This window comes from Ahaetulla prasina, chromosome 5 (genome assembly GCF_028640845.1).
Source record: "Ahaetulla prasina isolate Xishuangbanna chromosome 5, ASM2864084v1, whole genome shotgun sequence".
Lineage (NCBI taxonomy): Eukaryota > Metazoa > Chordata > Lepidosauria > Squamata > Colubridae > Ahaetulla > Ahaetulla prasina.
In genome coordinates, this window is record NC_080543.1 from 69,079,612 (window position 1) to 69,101,594 (window position 21,983).

The following is a 21,983-nucleotide window of genomic DNA, read 5'->3' on the forward strand; positions in this document are numbered from 1 at the left end:
AGCATTTGTTGGTTGAGATTTGGAGTTGCCAAGTTTTTGACCATTCCGACACAAAGTCAAGGTCTTTTTGAAGGGTAGCTTTATTGTTGGTAGTATTAAATAGTTTAACATTGTCAGTGAAGAGACCACTATTGCTTATAATATGGTCACAGAGATCATTAATGTATAATATGAAGAGTGTTGGTCCAAGAACGCTGCCTTGGGGAACGCCGCTATTGACAGAAACAAGATTTGATAGGGTACTGCCTATTTTGACCACTTGTTGTCTGTTTTATAGGAACACTGTTATCCAATTGTGGAGGGGTCCAGAGATGCCGTAGGATTTTAGTTTTAGGGGAGGTTTGTCATGTACCAAGAGTCAAAAGCTTTACAGAAGTCTATGTAAATTGCATCTATTGCTTTGCCCTGATCAAGATTTGTAGTCCATATGTTTTTGCAATGTAGAAGTTGTAAATTACAGGATAAATTTTTGCTGAAACAAAATTGTTTATTAGAGAGTAGGTTGTTTGTTTCTAGGTGGAGGGTAATGGATTGGTTGATGATTGATTCCATTACTTTGCAAGTGACGCAGCATAAAGAGATTGGTCTGTAATTTTCAACTAGGCTGGGGTCTCCTTTTGTTGTGTCTGCACCCCCCGAGCCAGGCCCCCTGCCAGAAGGTGACTCGGAACGTGAGGGGGAAGGGCCATCAGGACTTACCTCTGGAGCACCGGCTTCCCTGGCTCAGCTCCAGGAGCCAGAGGCAGGCCAGGTGGCCTCCGTCCCCTGACTCTTTCCACCCCAGGCCACGCCTCCAGACCCGGCTGATGGCAATCAGGCCTGGCTGGACCCTAGGTTTCGTAGGCAGGAGAGGCGGGAACAACAGAAGCAGGAGTGGGGCAGGCCTAGGAAGTGCTGAGTCATGGAGCCACACCCCACAGGATATAAAAGCAGCAAGGGCTGCTATACCACTTCATGGCGAGCAAATCAACTGCTTAGAGGGAGAGAATTAGAGTTGAAGTCCTGTTTGTTCCTAGTTTCCTGGCTGACTCATCGGCATCAAGAGAGATAACAGAGACACTTGACAGACGCTCACTAGTTTGCTGCCAGAGCTGATAGTTGCCAGCTAATTAAGTCATCGCTCGTGTGTCCCAGACTGAGGAGAGGGACAGAACACCTTTTTTGAAGACAGGGATGACCGTGGCTAGTGACCAAAGTTTGGGAAGGGAGCTGGTCGTGAAAGCTTTTTCAAAGATTATGCTTAGGGGTTCTGCTAAGTTAGTAGAAAGCTTTTTTAAGAAGTATGCACATAGACCATCAGGTCCAATAGATAGAGATGTTTCAGTTTGCGAAGGGCCTTTTCAACATTATCTTCTGTGAAATCTATTTGTTTTAGGTCATCATACTCATTGTTGGTACAACTGGGGAATGATGGGTATGAGCCATTACTGTTAACAAATACTGAGCGAAAGACCATGTTAAAGAGGTTTGCTTTAACTGTTTCATCATTATATTCTTTGCCATTAGATCCTTTTAGTGGTGGGATGGATCTCGAGTCTTTAAGTTTGTTGTTCACAAAATTATAAAAAGCACGATTGGATTTTGTGCATAGAAGGTCTTCTTCTTGTTTGGTGTGGTAATTGGTGCATTCAATTTTTATTTGCATATATTTGCAAATATATTTGCATATATTTTTGTAGCGGTTTCTGAAGTTGGTTACATAGCCAGTTTTGTTTCTTCTCCAGAGGGTTTTTTTTTTTTTGATTGGAGCTTTTTTATTGATATGGGTAATTTGTTTTTTCTGATTTTGGTGGTGGTTTGTGGTACGTATAGTTTAATGATTCTATTGACTTCAAGTAGGAAAACTCTATAGTCTTCAGCAGTGAGAATAGATTTTGCCAGTCAAGATATGAGAGGTCAGTGTTTATAAGTTCATAGTTGGCTTTTTTGAAATTGTAGTTTGGGATACCATTATTAAGAAGATTTTTGTAAGGGCGTGTATTGAGACAAAAGTCTATCATGCTGTGATCACTGTTGGAAAAGGGTTCTTTTATTTGTAGTCCATAAATTGAGTTTGCGTTGTTGCAGAAGATGAGGTCAAGGCAGTTGTTGTGTCTTGTATTGTTAGTTACTAGTTGATCAAGACCTAGATTTGTAACAGCATTGTACAGGGTAGTGTGAATGGGTTCAGTTGTACATTCGTTTGTTATCCAATTAATAAAAGGCAGGTTGAGGTCACCCAGGAAGATGAGAGGATATGGGCAAGAGGTGGCCCATGTTAGTAGTGTGTGTGTGTGTGTGTGTGTGTGTATACACACACACACACACATATATAGTAGATATAGTATAAAATGGATTTTTATATTCATTCTAGGTCTTTTTATGACAGCTGAACAATTATGGCAGCTCTTTTAAAAAAGACAGTGATTTAAATTTTATACAAAGTTATGGCTTTTCTCAAGTCTGTTTATATATCCCTCCTTGGCAATCTTTCTCATTCTTGCAACTTTTGCATCCTAATGTTATAGAAAGATAAAATATTTCATTCTATGCTGCAGAACATTATCATCTTCCTGTTATGTATGCCAACTGTATTTGAAGACCTTTTCATTATTCTCTCCCTCCCTCTCTCTCTCTCTCTTTTACCAACCTTGGAAGGATGAGTCAACCTTGAGGTGGTTAGGATCAAACTGCTGGAAGTCAGCAGTGAATAAATATAAAAGTACATTATTTTGAATAAATTATAATTATTTCGACTGAAAAGTCTCCTACAGAAATAAGAATACATAATATATCCTGGGCTTACTGAATTCAGGACTCATGACATTTCCAGCCACTGATTTTTATAGCTTGAATAGAGTACTAGACTCTGACTCAGCAGAAGTCTCTCAGATATTGTATTTAGTGCAGCTATATAAGAATCTTTATTGCAATTGCCTTCTGTTAACATGAGAGATGCAGTTTGCTATAATAGTCGTTGCTGTTTAAATCTATTGCTTCTTCCTCCAAGCTTTCTCACAGTTTAAAGAATTCTTTGCCTTGTGCTTCATGGCTTTATAGCTGAGCAGTTATTGTTTGTTGACATCTCTGCCTTGCGAACATCTGGCTCTTGACTTATTTGTGACCCTCATTAGAAGAATCTCTAAGGGCAAATAATGCCACATATGCCACAATATTGCATTAAAAGCAGAACAGCTTAAGTCACAGCTTAAGGCTAACCCTATTTTAAGGTCACCTTTTTATACTCACAAAATAATGACAGTAACATGGTTTCCAACAGTGTGAACAGTTAAATTCCCAGGAATATTTTCTGACAGAGGAGAAAGCAGTCTATAACTGCAATAATCTATATATCTGCAATTAGCAGGAAGTATGGATATGCAATATGCTTTGTTTAATCTATTTTACATTTCTAACAAAATTCTCTCAGAACTGGATGAAAATGTTTTAATGGAGTAATAATGATATCACACCTGCTAAACTGCTAGGAAATTATTTCTTAGCAAGTCAGTAGCAACACAGCATAACCTGTGGAGCTAAATGTTCAAACAGTATTAGACTATAACACTAACTGCCTTTGCTAGCTAGGAAGCTGCTTTCATGGTAACAAACCTAGGGATGTTAACAAGGGTGGGTTCTAAATTTTTTTACTACCAGTTCTGTGGGTGTGGCTGGGGGGGAGATGACTGAGTGGGCATGGCCAACTTGACGTCACTCATGCACTCAGTCACATGACCCCCCCCAACCAAGCCACACCCAACAAAATGGTGGCAAAAAATTTTGGGACTTTTTGACACTTTTTTTTGACACTCCAGCCCCATATCCAGGGCTGTACATGCTGGGGTGGCAGTGGTCATATCAGCTTTCCCTCCGTTGCCCTTTCTGGGAGAAAAGCAACCCTTCTCGCCTCTGATGGGCCTTCCCTGTGGTTGCAGCCAGAGGTGCAGGCAGGCCAGCAGAATCTGGCAGTCAGGGAGGGTAAGGTTTGCACGCTCCCAGCCGTGCCCTGCACAGCCTGTGCTGGCTCAGCTGCAGCCCAGAGGAGCCAAGGAACTGCGGAGAGCCTCCTGCACCCCTCCCCAGCCTTCACCCATGCTGCACCCCTCCCCAGCGCATCTCCGCGCTGTTTTTGGGTGCCCAGCTTACTGGGCTGCCCCCATCCCTGCCATGGCTCCAATAGCAGTGGCTTCAGGAGACGCTGGCAGCACGGATACACAGGTGAAGACTGGGGGGGGAACACATGGGAGGCTCCCCGCAGTTCCTTGGCTCAGAGCGGCTCCAGTCCATGTGTTCTCAGGTCAGCAGCTGTTTCTCTCCTTTGTTACTCTTTATGGGAAAGTGTTTGGTGCAGCACAGCAAAATTTAACAGTCATGAGCCATGCTTTCCCCTAAGCACTGTGGGCGGCAGAGGGAAACAGGAGCTTTTCTCTGCACAGAGCTTTTCAGATGAGACTTAGAGGAAAGCATGGGTCATAGCTGTTTAATTTTGCTGTGCTGTGCCAAACACTCCCATAAAGATTAACGAAGGAGAGAAACAGCTGCTGACCTGGAGAACACATGGACTGGAGCAGCTCTGTGCTTTCCACTGGCTGTTTCTTCCTCTTTGCTCGTCCAGCACTGTGAAATGTAGCAGCCATGAGCTGCACTTTCCTCCAAGTCAAATCTGGAAAGAACTGTCTGGGGAGGGGTGCCTCCATCTGCCAGCTCAGGGCAGAGGACTCAGCTGCAGCCCAGACGAGCCAAAGAACTGCGGGGAACCTCTGCACTGTTTTCAGGTGCCTAGCTTACTGGGCTGCCCCTGCGTTGGTTGATGATCACTGGAGGGCCAGGGACAGGGGTTATTCCTCTGCCCTGGTCCTATTAGATCTCTCAGCGGCTTTTGATACCATCGACCATGGTATCCTGCTGCACCGTTTAGGGAGTTTGGGAGTGGGAGGCACCATTTATTGGTGGTTCTCCTCCTATCTCTCTGACCGGTTACAGACGGTGTCGGCAGGGGGGCAGAAATCGACCGCGAGGCCCCTCACGTGTGGGGTGCCGCAGGAGTCGATTCTCTCGCCTCTCCTGTTCAACATCTATATGAAGCCGCTGGGTGAGATCATCAATGGCTTTGGGGTGAGGTACCAACTGTACGCTGATGACACGCAGCTGTACTTCTCCACCCCAGGCCACCCCAACGAAGCTATTGAAGTGCTATCCCAGTGTCTAGAAGCTGTACGGGTCCGGATGGGGAGAAACAGGCTCAGGCTCAATCCCTCCAAGACAGAGTGGCTGTGGATGCCGGCACCCCGGTACAATCACCTGCAGCCGCGGCTGACTGTTGGGGGCGAATCATTGGCCCCAGTGGAAAGGGTGCGCAACTTGGGCGTTCTCCTGGATGGGCGGTTGTCTTTTGAAGATCACCTGACGATCGTGTCCAGGAGAGCTTTTTATCAGGTTCGCCTGGTTCGCCAGTTGCGCCCCTTCCTTGACCGGGATGCCCTATGCATGGTCACTCATGCTCTTGTTACCTCTCGCTTGGATTACTGCAATGCTCTCTACATGGGGCTCCCCTTGAAGAGCACCCGGAGGCTCCAGTTGGTTCAGAATGCAGCTGCACGGGTGATAGAGGGAGCTGCATGTGGCTCCCATGTAACACCACTCCTGCGCAGGCTACACTGGCTACCTGTGGCTACCTGTGGTCTTTCGGATGCACTTCAAGGTTTTGGTGACTACCTTTAAAGCGCTCCATGGCTTAGGGCCAGGGTACTTACGGGACTGCCTGCTGTTACTGAATGCCTCCCACCGACCCGTACGCTCGCACAGAGAGGGACTCCTCAGGGTGCCGTCTGCCAAGCAATGTCAGCTGGCGGCCCCCAGGGGAAGGGCTTCGTCAACTGCCGGACCTTCGGACCTTCCGTCGCGAGCTGAAGACCTGTCTGTTTATTCACACAGGACTGGCATAGGATTTTTAATAGTTTTAATATTTGATATAAATTTTATAAATTTTATGGGGTTTTATCATTTTAATGTTTTAATGCGGCCATATGTTTAATAAGTTTTTTAGTTCATTGTTTTATTTGTATATTATTGTCATTTTATCTTGGCTGTAAACCGCCCTGAGTCCTTCGGGAGAAGGGCGGTATAAAAATCCAATAAATCAAATCAAATCAGTCCCTGTCACAGCTCAAAGAAGTGGCAGCTTTGAGAGATGCTGGTGGCACGGAGGTGCAGGCAAAGGCTGGGAAGGAGGTGCAACACATGGGGGTGCTGAGCCCGCTCCCCTTCTGTCGTGTCCCACTCCTTCGCTGACGGCCGGGTCAGGGAAATCCGAATCAGGCATGCCTCTGCAGCTCTGCCAAAGTCCTAGCAAAGTCCTCAAGGCAGGCAGGAGACCAGAAAGTGACTTCAGCAAGATATGTTAGACTTTGCCTGATTCAGAGAATGCCAGAAAGCAGATCCTTTATATAGGCCATGGGGTGTGGCTCCATGACTCAGCACTTATCCAGGCCTGCCCCCCCCTTCCTTCTGACGCCGCCGCTTATCAATTCTTCTGAAGCGAGGGTCACTCCAGTCGGCAGCTGTTGGTAATTGACTTCCCTCAGGCTCACATGCTGTGGGGGAGGGGGAGGGGTCTAGTTGCTCCGTTTGCCTGGGCATGGAGCCAGGGCTGGGGCCGGGAGGTGCTTCCTCCTCCTCAGCCTGTCTGGGCATGGAGCCAGGGCTGGGGCCGGGAGGCATACTAGGACATTCCTCAGCGTTCGGAAGCAGATAAGAAGGCCCCGGCTGCGGTGAGAGCGGGCAAGACACAACACCTTCACCTCCCCACACTTGTTTACCTATCCCAGAGAGTTTGGGCTATGCAGAGGATCCAGCCACCTTCCTCATTGGTATCGCTCCTGAGTGAACTCTTCCATCCTCGGCTGTTGCAAAGAAGCAGCAGCTCTGGGTGCGCCACACCATGAAGCGGGCATGGTGCACCCAGAGCTGCTGCTTCTTTGCAATAGCCGAGGACCTTTTCCACTTGGAGCTCCAAGCTGTGGGGAGGGGGGGGCTGCAACGCCAGCAGTTTCGGGGGCTTCTTCCTTCAGTGGTTCATTTTCTTTTACCTCGTCTAGGGGGCTATGCTGACTTTCTCCTTAAAGTGCTCCATGCCTTTTGATCTTTCTCGGACCCTGTGAAGGGACCAAGCCTGCTGCTGAACTTGGAAGCTGAGAGGCTTCTTTTCCACCCAGCTGAGGGCGCAGGGTGCCAAAAAGACCTCTGGCCACTGCCACCATCTTTGCTTTTCACCAGCTGAAGGACTTTTTGGCGCCCTGTGGCCAGGCAGCTGAGAGGCTTCTTTGCCAGCCAGCCACTTGCCAGCTTTGGTCAACTTACCATCTGAGGGACACATCAGGTGGGCAAGCAAGCAGCGACCGGGGAACTGGTTTGGGGGCATGGCCAGGCTACTCTTACTACCAGTTCAGAGAACTAGTCCCTAAAGTTACTACCTATTCGGTAGAACCGGACAGAACCGGTAGGAACCCACCACTGATGTTAGCTAAAACAATGAAATGGGCCCAAGCAAGGAAAATATGTTAAGAGATTCAGAAATCTTTAATTTATTTTACTAATTATGATTTTCATCAGATGACAGGTCTGTAGTTCCTTCAAGATTTAAAAACTTACATTGTTCACCTTGGGAGAAATGAGAATTAAAGGGTGGTGATGTTCTGTTTATGTTGGATTGTGTTATTGAAACATGGTCTTGACCATTTTGGTCTGTTACATAGTATAGAATGATCAAATGTCTTTTATACGATCCATTGGGGGGAGGGTATTGAACCAATCCAAATAGCTGGTCAATTCATCAGAATTATAAAATGCTACTTTATTATTGTAAGATGGCTGAATATTTAGCACATCATTGATGTTTTATTCCCATTCATATTCATACAACATACAGCTAAGACACCAGTGTAGCATGTCTTTAACTTCATGGCTGAAGGTAAAAGACTGGTTTTAAGAAGTGCATCCAAGTGTCCTAATGTTATCGCTCTCTAGTGCTAATCAGCCCCAGGTGTTGATTTTTCAGTATTCTGTTTTATACCTCCCATGCCTGGCAAGACTTTTCCTGGATGGATTTTTCAGCCTCATATTTATGAGAATAATGTCTGAAATTAGTCCTTGTTATAAGAATCTCAAAACTGTCTTGCCAGATTTCTAATTAGCATCACTTTCTCCAAATCTATATGTGTACATTCACAACAATCCTGAACATTTGAAAAATTAAGATTTTTATCTTCCTATTTTCCTTAAAGCACCATCTAATTGTTTGGGCGACAGGAAACAACTGATGGAAGGGTAGAGGTTGTACAGCATCTGCAGTTTTCAGTTCATAGAAAAACCAAAGAATAAAAAAAATATTTCAAAAGTCTTCAGCAGAACTTTGATTTAAGGGGATTGGAGGATATAAGGCCAATTTAGTTCTGAACTAAACCAATTGAAGTTTTGAATGGTAATTTTCTTTTACTGATGTGACTGTAGGAGGAGTGATTTAGAACTGACCCTTACCTCTGAAATTGCCATCTACAATCATTTAACAGATTAGAGTACATCATTCCAAAATCAGCTACACATCTATACAATCTCAGACTATCATTTATGTTTTGCTGCTGAGCCAATTTCTGACTGTATTTTTATTTATCCAAGACTACAACATCCATTTACTGCTCTGAAGCTATGTGAAGCTTGACTTGCTAAGTATTAATTTAATTAATGTATACTTTTTTAAATAAATAATTCCATTCTTTCTTACTTCATCACCAAGAGATTCAGCTTCCAAAAGACAAAAGTACTGTGGCAGCTTTGAATTTCTCCCTCATAAATATCAACCACATCTGGGATGTTTCAGAGTTTGTTGCAGAAATTAAAATATACACAGGCAGACTGATGCAGCAGGATTCATTAACATCTTTATAAACATATAATACATGAAGATAAATGTACAATACCAATATAAATTCTTCTTCAACATGGTAACAGTTACAAGCAAAACACAAGCAGAGTACAACAGACAGACAAGTTTGCAGCTTCACAGCTCAGAGCTTAATACCAAGAGAGCCTCCTCTATACAGGGCAGTTAAGCTTTTGCACAGACTCAGTTGCCTAAGCTATGCCCAGACTTCTAGCTTAAGTTTCTGTTTCTAAAACAGCCTTCATTGGCTGAGCCTATTACCATGCCTATTCATTGGCTGACTTTGTTACCATGTCTCAATTAAGTCCCCATTGGCTGATTGATTCCAGTCCATAAATATTCATACTTTGACAGGATGATGAGAAATAATAGGGAAATAAATACAAAACGAAGGACACTAATTGAATTCTGTTCTTTGCATTTACTTATTGTATGGCTAGAACCGAAAGCCTACTAGTGTTCTCAGTATTTTGAGGTTATTAAAAATAAGTTTTTTTTAAAAAAAATTATACACAAACAACAACATACAATATTTCTTAACAAAATATCAGCCAGGTACATGTTTACATCCAATTTGGTTTTTTCCAACACTTCTTATATGCTTTCATCAATATATTTTCCTTCCTTTTTTATTTCCCTATTTGCATTTCTCTTAAAAATATAATCTTACCCTCCACCTCCAATTTTAATCTTTAATCAAATGTATCCCTCTTCCCCCCCCCCCCGTTTTTTCTATTCCCGTTTATGTTAAACCCTTATATTCCCATTTACTAATTTATTTCTTTTCAATTTTCTACATAACATCAACATCAATCATATCTTTAAATTTCAATGACAGTTTTTAAATTGTTATCATAATCCTATACAGAAAATAAAAAACAAGCAAAACTATTTTTTTTCATATTAACTTCTACATTATTCTTAATAAAAACATAATAACCTTCAAACATTTTCATCATTTCAAAGAATCTAATATTTGTATATTTCTATTTCATTAATATTTCAACCCTTAATTTATTTCAATTCTCTTCTTTTCTTTTTTAAAATTCTTTGCTCTCTTTGCTTGTCCTATATTTCTATCCATTCTCCTTTTTTCCCTTCCCCCATTTTTTGTTTTTCTCCATTAGTCCCTATGTAGTCCTTTGACTTTGTATTTTTTCCCTTCCCTTCTTTCTTTCCTTGTCTCGTCCTTCTCGCCTTATTATTTTTTCCCCATTCTTGTTTTCAGTATTTTTCCATTTACTTTCCTCAACTTCTTCGTGCTGTTTCTCTTTTTATTTTCCCTTTTTCTGGAGATCCCTTCACCTCTCCCCTTAAACTGTTTTAAAATTTCACAATCATTCAATAATTCATCATCACTATTTTTTTCTTCATCTTCTAACGCCCTTTCTTGCTTCATGGATTCTTTGTTAGCTGTCAGTTCCGGTGCAGCTCTTGTTTCTTCTGGTTCCTGCTTTCCATAAGGTCTTGTAATTATTATTTTATTTATTTCTTGCTTAAAAGTCATATGCATCTTTTTCATCATTTCAATTATTCCCTGTGCCATTTTTTATTTTCAGGGTTGTAGTCCTTATTTTTATCAGAGTCAAACAGTTTGTTGACAAAATCCACTCTTTCGGTTCTCACCAGCCTTATCACTTCAGTAAAGAAATTTTCCACAGCAAATATTAGTCAGTGTAATTTTTTTTTCTACCTGAAGGTGTCACTTTCCAATCCACTATTCTAATCAACAATTAGCGAAGGTATCCATTTTGTTGCCTTTACTTAGAACCGTGCTTTGTTTTGCTTTAACTTTTTAGTTATTCCAATTAGTCCCATTTAAGACCCATGTCCCAATTTACTTAATTCCAATTCATAGAGGGAAAAGAAAATAAAAGAAATTCCACCACATTGTAGTTTTAAATCTTCCAATTTTTTTTCTTTTTTTTTTCTTTTGTAGTCTTAACAAGTTTTAAAAGTCTCCAAATTTTCCAGCTTTAATTAAGGGTTCCCTTATTTTTTTCTTTTTGTTTGAGGGGTCTCTGCTTCAATTTTAAAAGTCAAATTTCTCTCAGGTCTTTGGGTACTGCTTCCATTTCTTTTATTTTACTGTGTTTACAGTCCTTCTTAATTTAGCCACTATTCCACCGCCAAAAAATTTTTTTTGCAAATGTAAAATTTAGAGTGCTTCTTTGTGAGTTGGTATTCATTCACCCCATTTCAATATTTCATCCAAATCACTGCTCCTGCTCAAAAACTTTGTCTGGTTGCTCCAGCTTAGTGATGGCTGCCATAGCCATTGCCTCCGCCATTGAGTCGAAGAGTTTTCCTCTGACCTCCGAGGAACTTGCCGGTTCCTCTCAGTCATCTGAGGCACCTTTCTTTCTTCACTGTCCCTACAGGACAGCTCCAGTCCGAAGACCCCTCAAACAGCAGTTCATCAGCTCGGGGATTCACAGAGCTCAGCGGAGCTCACTTTCCCCCATCCGTTGTGGGGATAAAATTATAGGAAACCCCCTAGGTAAACTGGCTTTTGTTTCTGAAAACAAAACAGAAACTCTTGGGGAAGAAAGTCCTCCTCTTGTTCCTATTTATATGCTTTCTAGTGAGTTTTTGCAATAGTATTATTCATAGTCTATTCATTGTTCCCAAATAGTCTCATAGTTTTATATTCTGGGCAATTTAGATTTTTGTTAGTGTAGAATCTTTTTTCCATTTCATATTTGACAGAACATCTGGGAGCATATCTGGGAGCCAAGAATATTGGTGATATAACAATTGAAACAGGAGAAAATCTGCCCACCTGACTAGTCAAGAATGCGAGATTGTATTTACTGCAGGTCTTCCAAATTCTTTATTGGGTGGCCAGTACCTCCCAGGAAGTGCCTCTATTGCTGGAATGTTGACTTTACCATAAGCAAATTTTATTGAAAATGTCATAGTTTCATTCAGCTGGTCAAAGGAGAAGGAGACCCTTTCCTAGTCTTTCTCTAGTGGAGGAAAACCAGGGGTGAAATGCTCCTGGTTCGAACCGGCTCGCATGATCCGGTAGCGATGGCGGCTGCTGGTTCAGAGGACTGGTAGCAAAAATCCCTGGCCCCGCCCCCTGCTTCTGCTGAGCTGCACCATCAGCAGAGGGTTTTTTTTTACTTTTAAAAGCAGGTTTTTCTTCAGCCGAAACATGCCTTTAAAAGTTAAAAAAAAAAGCCTTTGAGGATCCCGCCCCTCAGCTGAGATCGGCAGAGCCTTTAAACTTTTTTTAAAAAAAATTTAAAGGCTCCTCTGGCGATCTCACCTGAGTTCCTCATCAGCAGAATCTTAAAAACATGTTTTCTGTAGAAAACTTGTAGAAAACCTCCTTTTAAGAGATTCTAAGGCACTTACCTGATTACTGATCGAACGCATGGCTTTTTTCCCAGCCCTAAAGCCCCAGTTTCACTTTCAGCACCAGACAGAATCAGTTGCTTAGCTAATCTATTTCATCACTGAGCAACTAATGCTGGCTGGCTTTGCTGGCTGAGGAACTCTGGGAATTGAAGTCCACAAACCTTAAAGTTACTAAGATTGGAGACCCCTGATCTAAAAAAATATAAATAAAACAAAATAATAAAATTTATTTATTTTATTTATTTATTTATTTGATTTTTATACCGCCCTTCTCCCGAAGGACTCAGGGCGGTGTACAGGCAACAATAAAATACAGACACTACAGTATACAATTTAAAATGCAAGTTAAAAAACTTATTATAATTAGCCTAGAACTTTAAAAATTTATAAAAACCAAAACCCCATTTAAAATTAGTAAAAAATTTAAAATCGATAAAATTTATGTAATTTAAAATTTAAAATTTAAGCCAGCCCCGCGCGAATGAAAAGATGTGTCTTCAGTTCGCGGCGGAAGGTCCGAAGGTCAGGTATTTGGCGTAAGCCCGGGGGAAGTTCGTTCCAAAGTGTGGGAGCCCCCACAGAGAAGGACCTTCCCCTGGGGGCCGCCAGCTGACATTGCTTGGCGGACGGCACCCTGAGGAGTCCCTCTCTGTGAGAGCGTACGGGTCGGTGGGAGGCATACAGTAACAGCAGGCAGTCCCGTAAGTACCCAGGCCCTAAGCCATGGAGCGCTTTAAAGGTCGTAACCAACACCTTAAAGTGCACTCGAAAGGCCACAGGTAGCCAGTGCAGTCTGCGCAGGAGCGGTGTTAAGTGGGAGCTACGCGAAGCTCCCTCTATCACCCGCGCAGCTGCATTCTGGACTAACTGAAGCCTCCGAGTGCACTTCAAGGGGAGCCCCATATAGAGAGCATTACAATAATCCAAAAATAAAATATTTGTGCAGCTTTCTGAGATTTGGTGTGTTTCTGTAGTGTTTCACTCTAACTACACAAACACACAAAATCTCAGAAAGCTGTATGTGGTATTTTGTGTGTGTGTGTGTATGTGTCAGTTGTGTTGTGTTGTGTGTGTGTAAAGTGTGAAAGTTGGTTTTTGAGATTTTTGTGGCTGTGTGAAGTGTGAAGTGCAGCTGCTTTTATATTGTGTGTGAGTCAGTTGTGTTGTGTGTGTGTAAAGTGTGAAAGTTGGTTTTCAGTACCTCTTATTGTTTTTTATATTTTGTTTATTATTTTTATTATTTATTGTTATTGGCTACGCCCACTCAGTCATCTGACCACCAAGCCACGCCCACCAATTAAGCCACACCCACAGGACCAGTAGGGAAAATGTTTAGATTTCACCCCTGAGGAGAACCCCAACTTCTGAGGCATCAGGTTATACCAAAAATTGGTTTAAGTGTTTGAGTAGCATCAGTGAAGAGAAATGGACTTTGAAATCCTGCAACACTACTTGCTCTTGCGTAAACTTTGTTAACTTAGAAAATCAGCAAAAGAACTTTAATGTTTTAAAACTAGATTTGTAAAGGCTTTAAATTGTTTGTTCTGGCATAAGCAACCAAATATTTTGTCAGAGTTTCATGTTTGTCTGTAATAAATATTCTAAACCACCTAAATAGTGCTTAGGGTATTTTCTACCAAGCCTAACTGAAAACTGACAACTGAATTAAGGTTTAAATGTCTGGAAATGGATGATTTTTGCAACATGTCCCAACAGAACAATTCAGAGGATGGACATTGGTATACTAGTCTTGCCTGAACTGGAGTAATTCAAATGAATTTGACAGCTTCTTTGAAGTTATGAAATTGAACTCAGAAGGCTTTTATTATTGTATAAACCTTAAATGTTATTATATTAGAATTTCACGGTAAGAGTCTCTCAAGAACAAATTGAAGGGAAGGTAACTTTTGATCAAATTTTGATCTTCCTTATGTCACTGGGTATTTTAAGGGCATAAACCCGGAAGAATAGGAATGGATATGGGAATTCAATGAGCTTGGGGAGATGATGTCTTCAATTATTTTGGAAGACTATTGTACAGTTTTAACAAAAATACAAGAGAAGCAAATATGAAAAACAAGAACCATGCAAGGATAATGAGAGTAACAGAGTTACCTATCATTTATTTTGGTCTGTTTGAGTACTGGGAAGGGGCATTGATGAGGCAAAGCAAAAACATATATTCAGTCAAGAATTCATGGTTGTTTACTTCTTTGATTACCGGAAAGACAGTAAACACATTTATTGCTGACTGTAACCCGTTTAGAGACTTTTTGTATGAAACAGAAAAAAATGAACTTTTTATTTGTAGTTTTGATGTATAGAAAATATTAGATATTAGAAGAAAGAGCTTTTTTGTAGCAATAGAGTAAGAAGTATTTTTGTATTTGTATTTGCTGAAAAAGAAATTTGAAGCTTCTTCCTATTTCTTTTTATCTTTTCTTTTTGCATTTTATCCTTTCATCTGTTTCTTTTTTTTTATTTGCATTTATATCCCGCCCTTCTCCGAAGACTCAGTGCGGCTTACACTATGTTAGCAATAGTCTTCATCCTATTTGTATATTTATATACAAAGTCAACTTTTTGCCCCCAACAATCTGGGTCCTCATTTTACCTACCTTATAAAGGATGGAAGGCTGAGTCAACCTTGGGCCTGGTGGGACTAGAACCTGCAGTAATTGCAAGCAGCTGTGTTAATAACAGACAGTCTTACCAGTCTGAGCCACAGAGGCCCCTCTCTTCTTTTTTCTTTTCTTTCTTTACTTTGTATTAGTTTTTGTTTTTAATGTTATCTTCTTTTAAAAACTTTTAATAAAACTTATACAAAAAATGTTCACGCTACTTTTGCCGTTTTATCAAATTACAGAGAGAGAGAGAGCAAGAAAGAGAGAGAGACAGCTCAGCTGACTTCAAAATGATTGTCAGTTTCCTTTTTGCTCTTTGCCGAATTGGACTTATTTCTGAGTACAAACTCTTAAAAAGTCTTTGTCTATTGATACTGTCTTCTGTAGTTTGTTCATTTTAGTTTCATTTGCATTGATTATAGAAATGCAGCTACAGATTGAGTGTTAAAACAATGATTTGTAATAGAATTTCTAATCAACAGGTTTAAGTTATTCAACTAAAGATTCAAGATGTAACAAATATATTGAATTTTTTAGCTTATTTTTATTGATTTTAAAAAAAATATTTATTTCTAGTTTACACCAAGTTCTAATGGATTTACAAAACCAACAGCTCACTGAGCTATCTGACTGGTTAGCTAAAACAGAAAAAAGAACAGCAAAGATGGAGTCAGAACCTTTGGGGCCTGATCTAGAAAGCTTAAAGAAGCAGGTGGAAGAACATAAGGTAAGCTGTAGTTTTCAAGAGCCACATTATTTTTTAGCATTTCTTTGTGTAAAAGTCAGCAGAGTATTATGTAAATGCAATATTTATATAAAATGAAACACTTTGTTTTGTAATTCTAATTTAATATGAAAATTTTTTGGAACCACCATTTTGGAACATTGCATAGAAATAGATTTTGTATTAATAAGATAAGGATGTTATAATTTTATTTACTTATTTTTCTTTCATTATTCACATAATGAAAATATTCTGAAATGATAAGAGGAAAGGGAATTGCAATATGCTATTTATTGCAAAATACAATAATAATGTTTCAGATTTTATTATTTCAGATTTTATACTAGTTTCCTTCTTTTGCTATCTTATGCTTTCTTTTTAAAGTACTCTACTAGCTAATCAACACTATTAGTTATTATAATTGGGATTTCTAATCTCATTAGCAGTGTTGTGACTTTATATTGTAGCCCCCAAGCACAGTAAAGTATTCAAGCTGAGTACCTGCCTTTATATACAAAAGATGAAGTATTTTTGAAAAATGAATTTAATTATAAAACCCATACACCAGCACATAATGAACAAAAGAACTGGATAAAATGTGCTTCTGTTGTGCATTTCTGTTGTAGTCTAAGACATTTTCTTACACACACACACACCATTAACTCTGATTAATAAAATCTCAGATATGCTTTAATAGATACTAATGTTGTGTATGATGCTCTCTGTATTTCTACTTTTTTCTTTACTTATTTTTAACATCATGTATAACTGACCCTCCATGGATGAGATATACTTTTTAATGAAACACTTGATGCTGGAGTTATTTGATAGATTCAAAATATTTCTTCCCAAAAGTTTTTATTTTCATTTTCTATCATCATATTTAATGTACAGTCATTTATCCATCACCTTTTAACTTTCATTTGTTACCTATTCGGGCCTGCTCGTTTACTCTTCCTTAACTTAACCTTCTTGTCGTGTCCCACTCCTCCGCTGACGGCCGGGTCAGGGAAATCCGAATCAGGCTTGCCTCTGCAGCTCTGACCAAAGTCCTAGCAAAGTCCTCAGAGCAGGCAGGAGACCAGTAAGTGACTTCAGCAAGATAAGTTCGACTTTTGTCTGACTCAGAGACTGCCAGAAAGCAGATCCTTTATATAGGCCATGGGGTGTGGCTCCATGACTCAGCACTCATTAAGGCCTGCCCCTCCCTTCCTTCTGTTGCCTCCGCCTATCCAATCTTCTGATGCGAGGGTCACTCCAATCAGCTGTTGGTAATAAACCCTCCTCAGGCTCACATGCTGTGGAGGAGGGGGAGGGGTCTAGCTGCTCCGTTTGCCTGGGCATGGAGTCAGGGCTGAGGCCGGGAGGTGCTCCTTCTTCTGCAGTTTGTCTGGGCATGGAGCCAGGACTGGGGCCGGGAGGCATACATTCCTCCGTGTTCGGGAGCAGATAAGAAGGCCCCGGCTGCTCTGAGGGCGGGCAAGACACAACACTATCCCTCACTGCAGGGCCCTTCCCCCGGGGCTGACGATCGGGATGCGGTCGGGCCGGGTTCTGCTCGTGGAAGGCCCGCACCAGGTCTGGGGCGTGGACGTCGGAGGCGTTGACCCAGGTGAACTCGGTCCCGTACCCTTGCCACGCAACCAGGTATTGGAAGCACCCCTTCAGCCAGCGGGAGTCGCGTATGCTGTGCACCTCGTACTCCTCCACCCCGTCCTCGTCGACAGCGACGGGTGGCGCCGGGCGCCGGAGGGGAGATGGCGGGGCCTCAGGGACCAGCAAGGACCGATGGAAGACGGGATGGATCCGCATGGAACGCGGCAGGGTCAGCCGGTAGGCCACCGGATTGATGACCGCCTCGACGGGGAACGGACCGATGAACCGGTGGTCCAGTTTCTTCGCCGGCCGGTTGGACGGGAGATGCTTTGTGGAGAGCCACACGCGGTCTCCGACCACCAGCGAGGGTGTTGCCCGTCGGGAACGATCGGCGACCCGCTTGTAGTCCTCCTTCGCCCGATTCAGCTGCCGACGCACCATCTGCTGGACCGCGTGCAACTCGGAGAGAAAGGACTGTGTCTCGGGAACCGGGGAGTCCGGGGCGCCAGAGGGAAGAGCCGTGGATGGTACCCCAAGTTGGCCTGGAATGGGGTGGTCTGGGTGGAGGTGTGTTGGGAGTTGTTGAATGCGAACTCTGCCAGGGACAGGTAATCGGCCCAGTTGTCCTGCTGTTGGTTCACGAAGCACCGGAGGTACTGCTCCAGGACGCCGATGACCTTCTCCGTCCCGCCGTCGGTCTCTGGATGGTGCGCCGACGACAGGCACACCTGCACCTCCAATGCGGCCATCAGGCTCTTCCAAAAGCGAGCCGTGAACTGCACCCCACGGTCCGACACCACCCTGTCCGGCAGACCGTGGAGGCGGAAGACGTGCTGCAAGAAGAGACGGGCCGTCTTGGTGGCAGTGGGCAGCCCGCGGCACGGGATGAAGTGTGCCATCTTGGTGAGCATGTCCACCACCACCAGCACCGTGGTGAACCCCGAGGACGGCGGCAGGTCCGTCAGGAAGTCCATGGAAATCGCCCCCCAGGGTCTGTCAGGAGTCGGCAAGGGCTGGAGGAGACCGGGAGGGGACCCCGTGGCGGCCTTGGCTTGCCGGCACGGCACGCAGGACGTCAAATAGGCACGGACATCATGCCGCACCCGGGGCCACCAGAAGGTCCGTGTCACCAGGTTGAGAGTCTTGAAAAACCCGAAATGGCCCGCAGCAGGGTTGTCGTGGCACTGGGTCAGGACAAGGGACCGAAGTGGTCCCATGGGCACATACAACCGCCCCCGGAACTTGAGTACGTCGTCTTCCAATGTCCACGGAGACGTGGGGCCCGCCTCTGCTCGCCGCTGCTGAGACCAGGCGTCTTGGCGCTGCGCCTCTCGCACCCGGGCCCATAAGTCTACCAGTTCCCGGGCGGCGGCCAAGGCTTCCGCCGGTAGTACGGTCCGTGGAGGAAGAGGGTCTTGGGCGCTCAGGTACTCCGGCTTACGGGACAGGGCATCCGCCCTCCGGTTGTGGCCGCTGGGAATATAGGTGACGCGGAAGTTGAACCGGGCAAAGAACAGAGACCACCGGATCTGCCGCTGGTTCAACTTCCAAGCCGTGGTGAGATGTTCGAGGTTCCGATGGTCCATTCGGACCTCCACCTGATGCCGGGCCCCCTCCAGGTGGTGCCGCCACGCCTCGAACGCAGCCTTGATAGCCAGCAACTCCTTTTCCCAGATGGTATAGTTGCGCTCGGAAGGGTTGAGCTTCCGCGAGTAGTACGCGCAGGGAAAAAGAGTGCCGCCATCCGCCGGGGCCTGTAGCAGCACCGCTCCGAGGGCGACGTTGGAGGCGTCCGTCTCCACCACGAAAGGCCGGTGCGGGTTGGGATGTCGCAGGATGGGCTCCGTGACGAAAGCCTTCTTGAGAGCCGTGAAGGCTTCCTCCTGCGGGGGACCCCACCGGAATGGGACCTTCTTCTGGAGGAGCTGGGTGAGCGGAGCCGTCAGCATGGCGAAGCCCGGGATGAAGGTCCGATAGTAATTGGCGAAGCCTAGCAGCCGCTGGACATCCTTCACCCGACGCGGGGCTTCCCAGCTGCTCAGGGCCTCCACCTTGCGCGGGTCCATGGCGATCCCCTCGGGTGAGAGGATGTGCCCGAGGAACTCGATGGACGACCGGAGGAAAAAGCACTTCTCCAGCTTGGCGAGCTGGTGCTCGCAGGCGCTGCAGGACCAGGCGGAGGTGCTGGAGGTGACTTTCCTGGACCGAGTAGACCAGGATGTCGTCAGGTAGATCACCACGAACCGATCCAACATGTCCCGGAACACATCGCTCATAAAATGTTGGAAGGCGGTGGGGCGTTGGTCAGCCCGAACGGCATGACCGTGTACTCATAGTGTCCGTGCGGGTGCCGAACGCCGTCTTCCACTCGTCCCTTCACGCATCCGCACCAGGTTGTAGGCCCCGGAGGTCGAGCTTGGTAAAGATGGAGGCCTCCGCAGCCGGTCCATCAGCCCGGATGAGCGGCAGGGGTAGCGATTCCGCACCGTGATGGCGTTCAGCCGGCGGTAGTCGCAACACAGGCGCAAATCCCGTCTTCTTTTTACGAAGAGGACCGGGGCCGACAGAGGGACTTGAAGGCCGGATGAACCCTCGGGCCAGATTTTTGTCCAGAAAGTCCCTGAGGGCGGCCAACTCGGGCTCGGACATGGAATACAGGCGTCCCGTTGGCAGCGGGGCGCCGGGTTGCAGGTCCACGGGGCAGTCGTAGGGCCGGTGCGGGGGTAAGCGGTCCGCCTCCTTTTCACTGAAGACGTCAGCGAAGTCCTGCAGCTCAGGAGGCACGGCGACGGCCGGGGTGAAGACGTCCTGGCCGGCGCAGGTGTGGCGGATGTGGTCGACACACTGCAGGCTGGGGAACGAGATGGCGTTCCGCGACCAGGCCACCTGAGGGTCGTGCGTCCGGAGCCAGGCCAGTCCGATGATCACTGGGAAGTGGAGGTCCACCGTCACGTAGAAGCGAATCGCCTCCTCGTGGTCCCCGATGGCGAGGCGCAAGGGCTGCGTGGCGAAGTTAATGGGTCCGGCCACCAGCTCCCTCCCGTCGATGGTCTCGACGCTCATCGGAGTGTCTACCAGAACCAAGGGGACACCAAAATGGTCCACGAAGGCCCGGTCCATAAAGTTCGTGGTGGCCCCTGAATCCACCAGCGCGTGCGCCGATCCTTCCGCCAGTCACCCACCCACACCCGGTGTCCAAAATCAGGTGCCGAGGGGTCCACGCCGCCATGTCTGGCGGGGCTTGGTCCATGCCCGGCCTAGGGTTTCCTGGCCGGCGCAGGTGTGGCGGATGTGGTCGACACACTGCAGGCTGGGAAACGAGATGGCGTTCCGCGACCAGGCCACCTGAGGGTCGTGCGTCCGCAGCCAGGCCAGTCCGAGGATCACTGGGAAGTGGAGGTCCGCCGTCACGTAGAAGCGAATCGCCTCCTCGTGGTCCCCGATGGCAAGGCGCAAGGGCTGCGTGGCGAAGTTAATGGGTCCGGCCACCAGCTCCCTCCCGTCGATGGTCTCGACGCTCATCGGAGGGTCTACCAGAACCAAGGGGACACCAAAATGGTCCACGAAGGCCCGGTCCATAAAGTTCGTGGTGGCCCCCGAATCCACCAGCGCATGCGCGGGATCCTTCCGCCAGTCACCCACCCACACCCGGTGTCCAAAATCAGGTGCCGAGGGGTCCACGCCGCCATGTCTGGCGGGGCTTGGTCCATGCCCGGCCTAGGGTTTCCTGGCCGGGCGCAGGTGTGGCGGATGTGGTCGACACACTGCAGGCTGGGAAACGAGATGGCGTTCCGCGACCAGGCCACTTGAGGGTCGTGCGTCCGCAGCCAGGCCAGTCCGAGGATCACTGGGAAGTGGAGGTCCACCGTCACGTAGAAGCGAATCGCCTCCTCGTGGTCCCCGATGGCGAGGCGCAAGGGCTGCGTGGCGAAGTTAATGGGTCCGGCCACCAGCTCCCTCCCGTCGATGGTCTCGACGCTCATCGGAGGGTCTACCAGAACCAAGGGGACACCAAAATGGTCCACGAAGGCCCGGTCCATAAAGTTCGTGGTGGCCCCCGAATCCACCAGCGCGTGCGCCGGGATCCCTTCCGGCCAGTCACCCACCCACACCCGGGTGTCCAAAATCAGGTGCCGAGGGGGTCCACGTCGGCCATGTCTGGCGGGGGCTTGGTCCATGCCCGGCCTAGGGTTTCCCCTGGGCCGGGCCTGCCCCGTTTCCCGACTGGCCAGGCCGGGATTCTGGGACGGGCATATGTGCTCCGCCGCGCTTTCTGGGGCATGCGGCGGCGAAATGGCCGGGCTCCCCACAGTACAAGCACAGCCCCCTTGGCGCCTCCGGCTCCGCTCCTGGGCCGTCAGGTGAGGCCTGGCCGCTCCTAACTCCATGGGCTCCTCGGCGGCGGCCACGAAGCGCGGGGTGGCCCAGGACGGGGTCGGCACGGGTCAAGGGAGGGCGACGGTCTGTGACGGTTGCTGGCGGCGACAGGACGGGCGTTGCTGGAGACGGGTGTCGAGGCGCAGGCAGAGGGGCACCAGGTCAACGAGGGTCCGCGCGCCCACCCGAGCCAGCTCGCCCTGGAGCTCTTCCGAAGGCCCCTCTTGAACGCGTCCGCTAGTGCCGTGTCGTTCCAGTCCAAAATCATGGCACAGCAACCGAATTCGTGATGTACTCCCGAGGGGCGGGCCCTTGTTGGATCTCTCCGAGGCGCCAGGCAGCCATCTGGGCCCGCACAGGGTCTTCATACATCAGGCGA

At 46.3% G+C, this 21,983-nt stretch overlaps 1 protein-coding gene across 1 annotated transcript in view; it reads left to right on the plus strand.

Moving 5' to 3' along the window:
- DMD (dystrophin) overlaps positions 1-21,983 on the plus strand; it is a 1,918,566-nt gene that overhangs the window by 552,129 nt on the left and 1,344,454 nt on the right. The window contains exon 12 of the mRNA XM_058186507.1: positions 15,484-15,634. Coding sequence (XP_058042490.1) covers positions 15,484-15,634 — 151 coding nt within the window. The remainder of the gene's footprint in view (positions 1-15,483; positions 15,635-21,983) is intronic.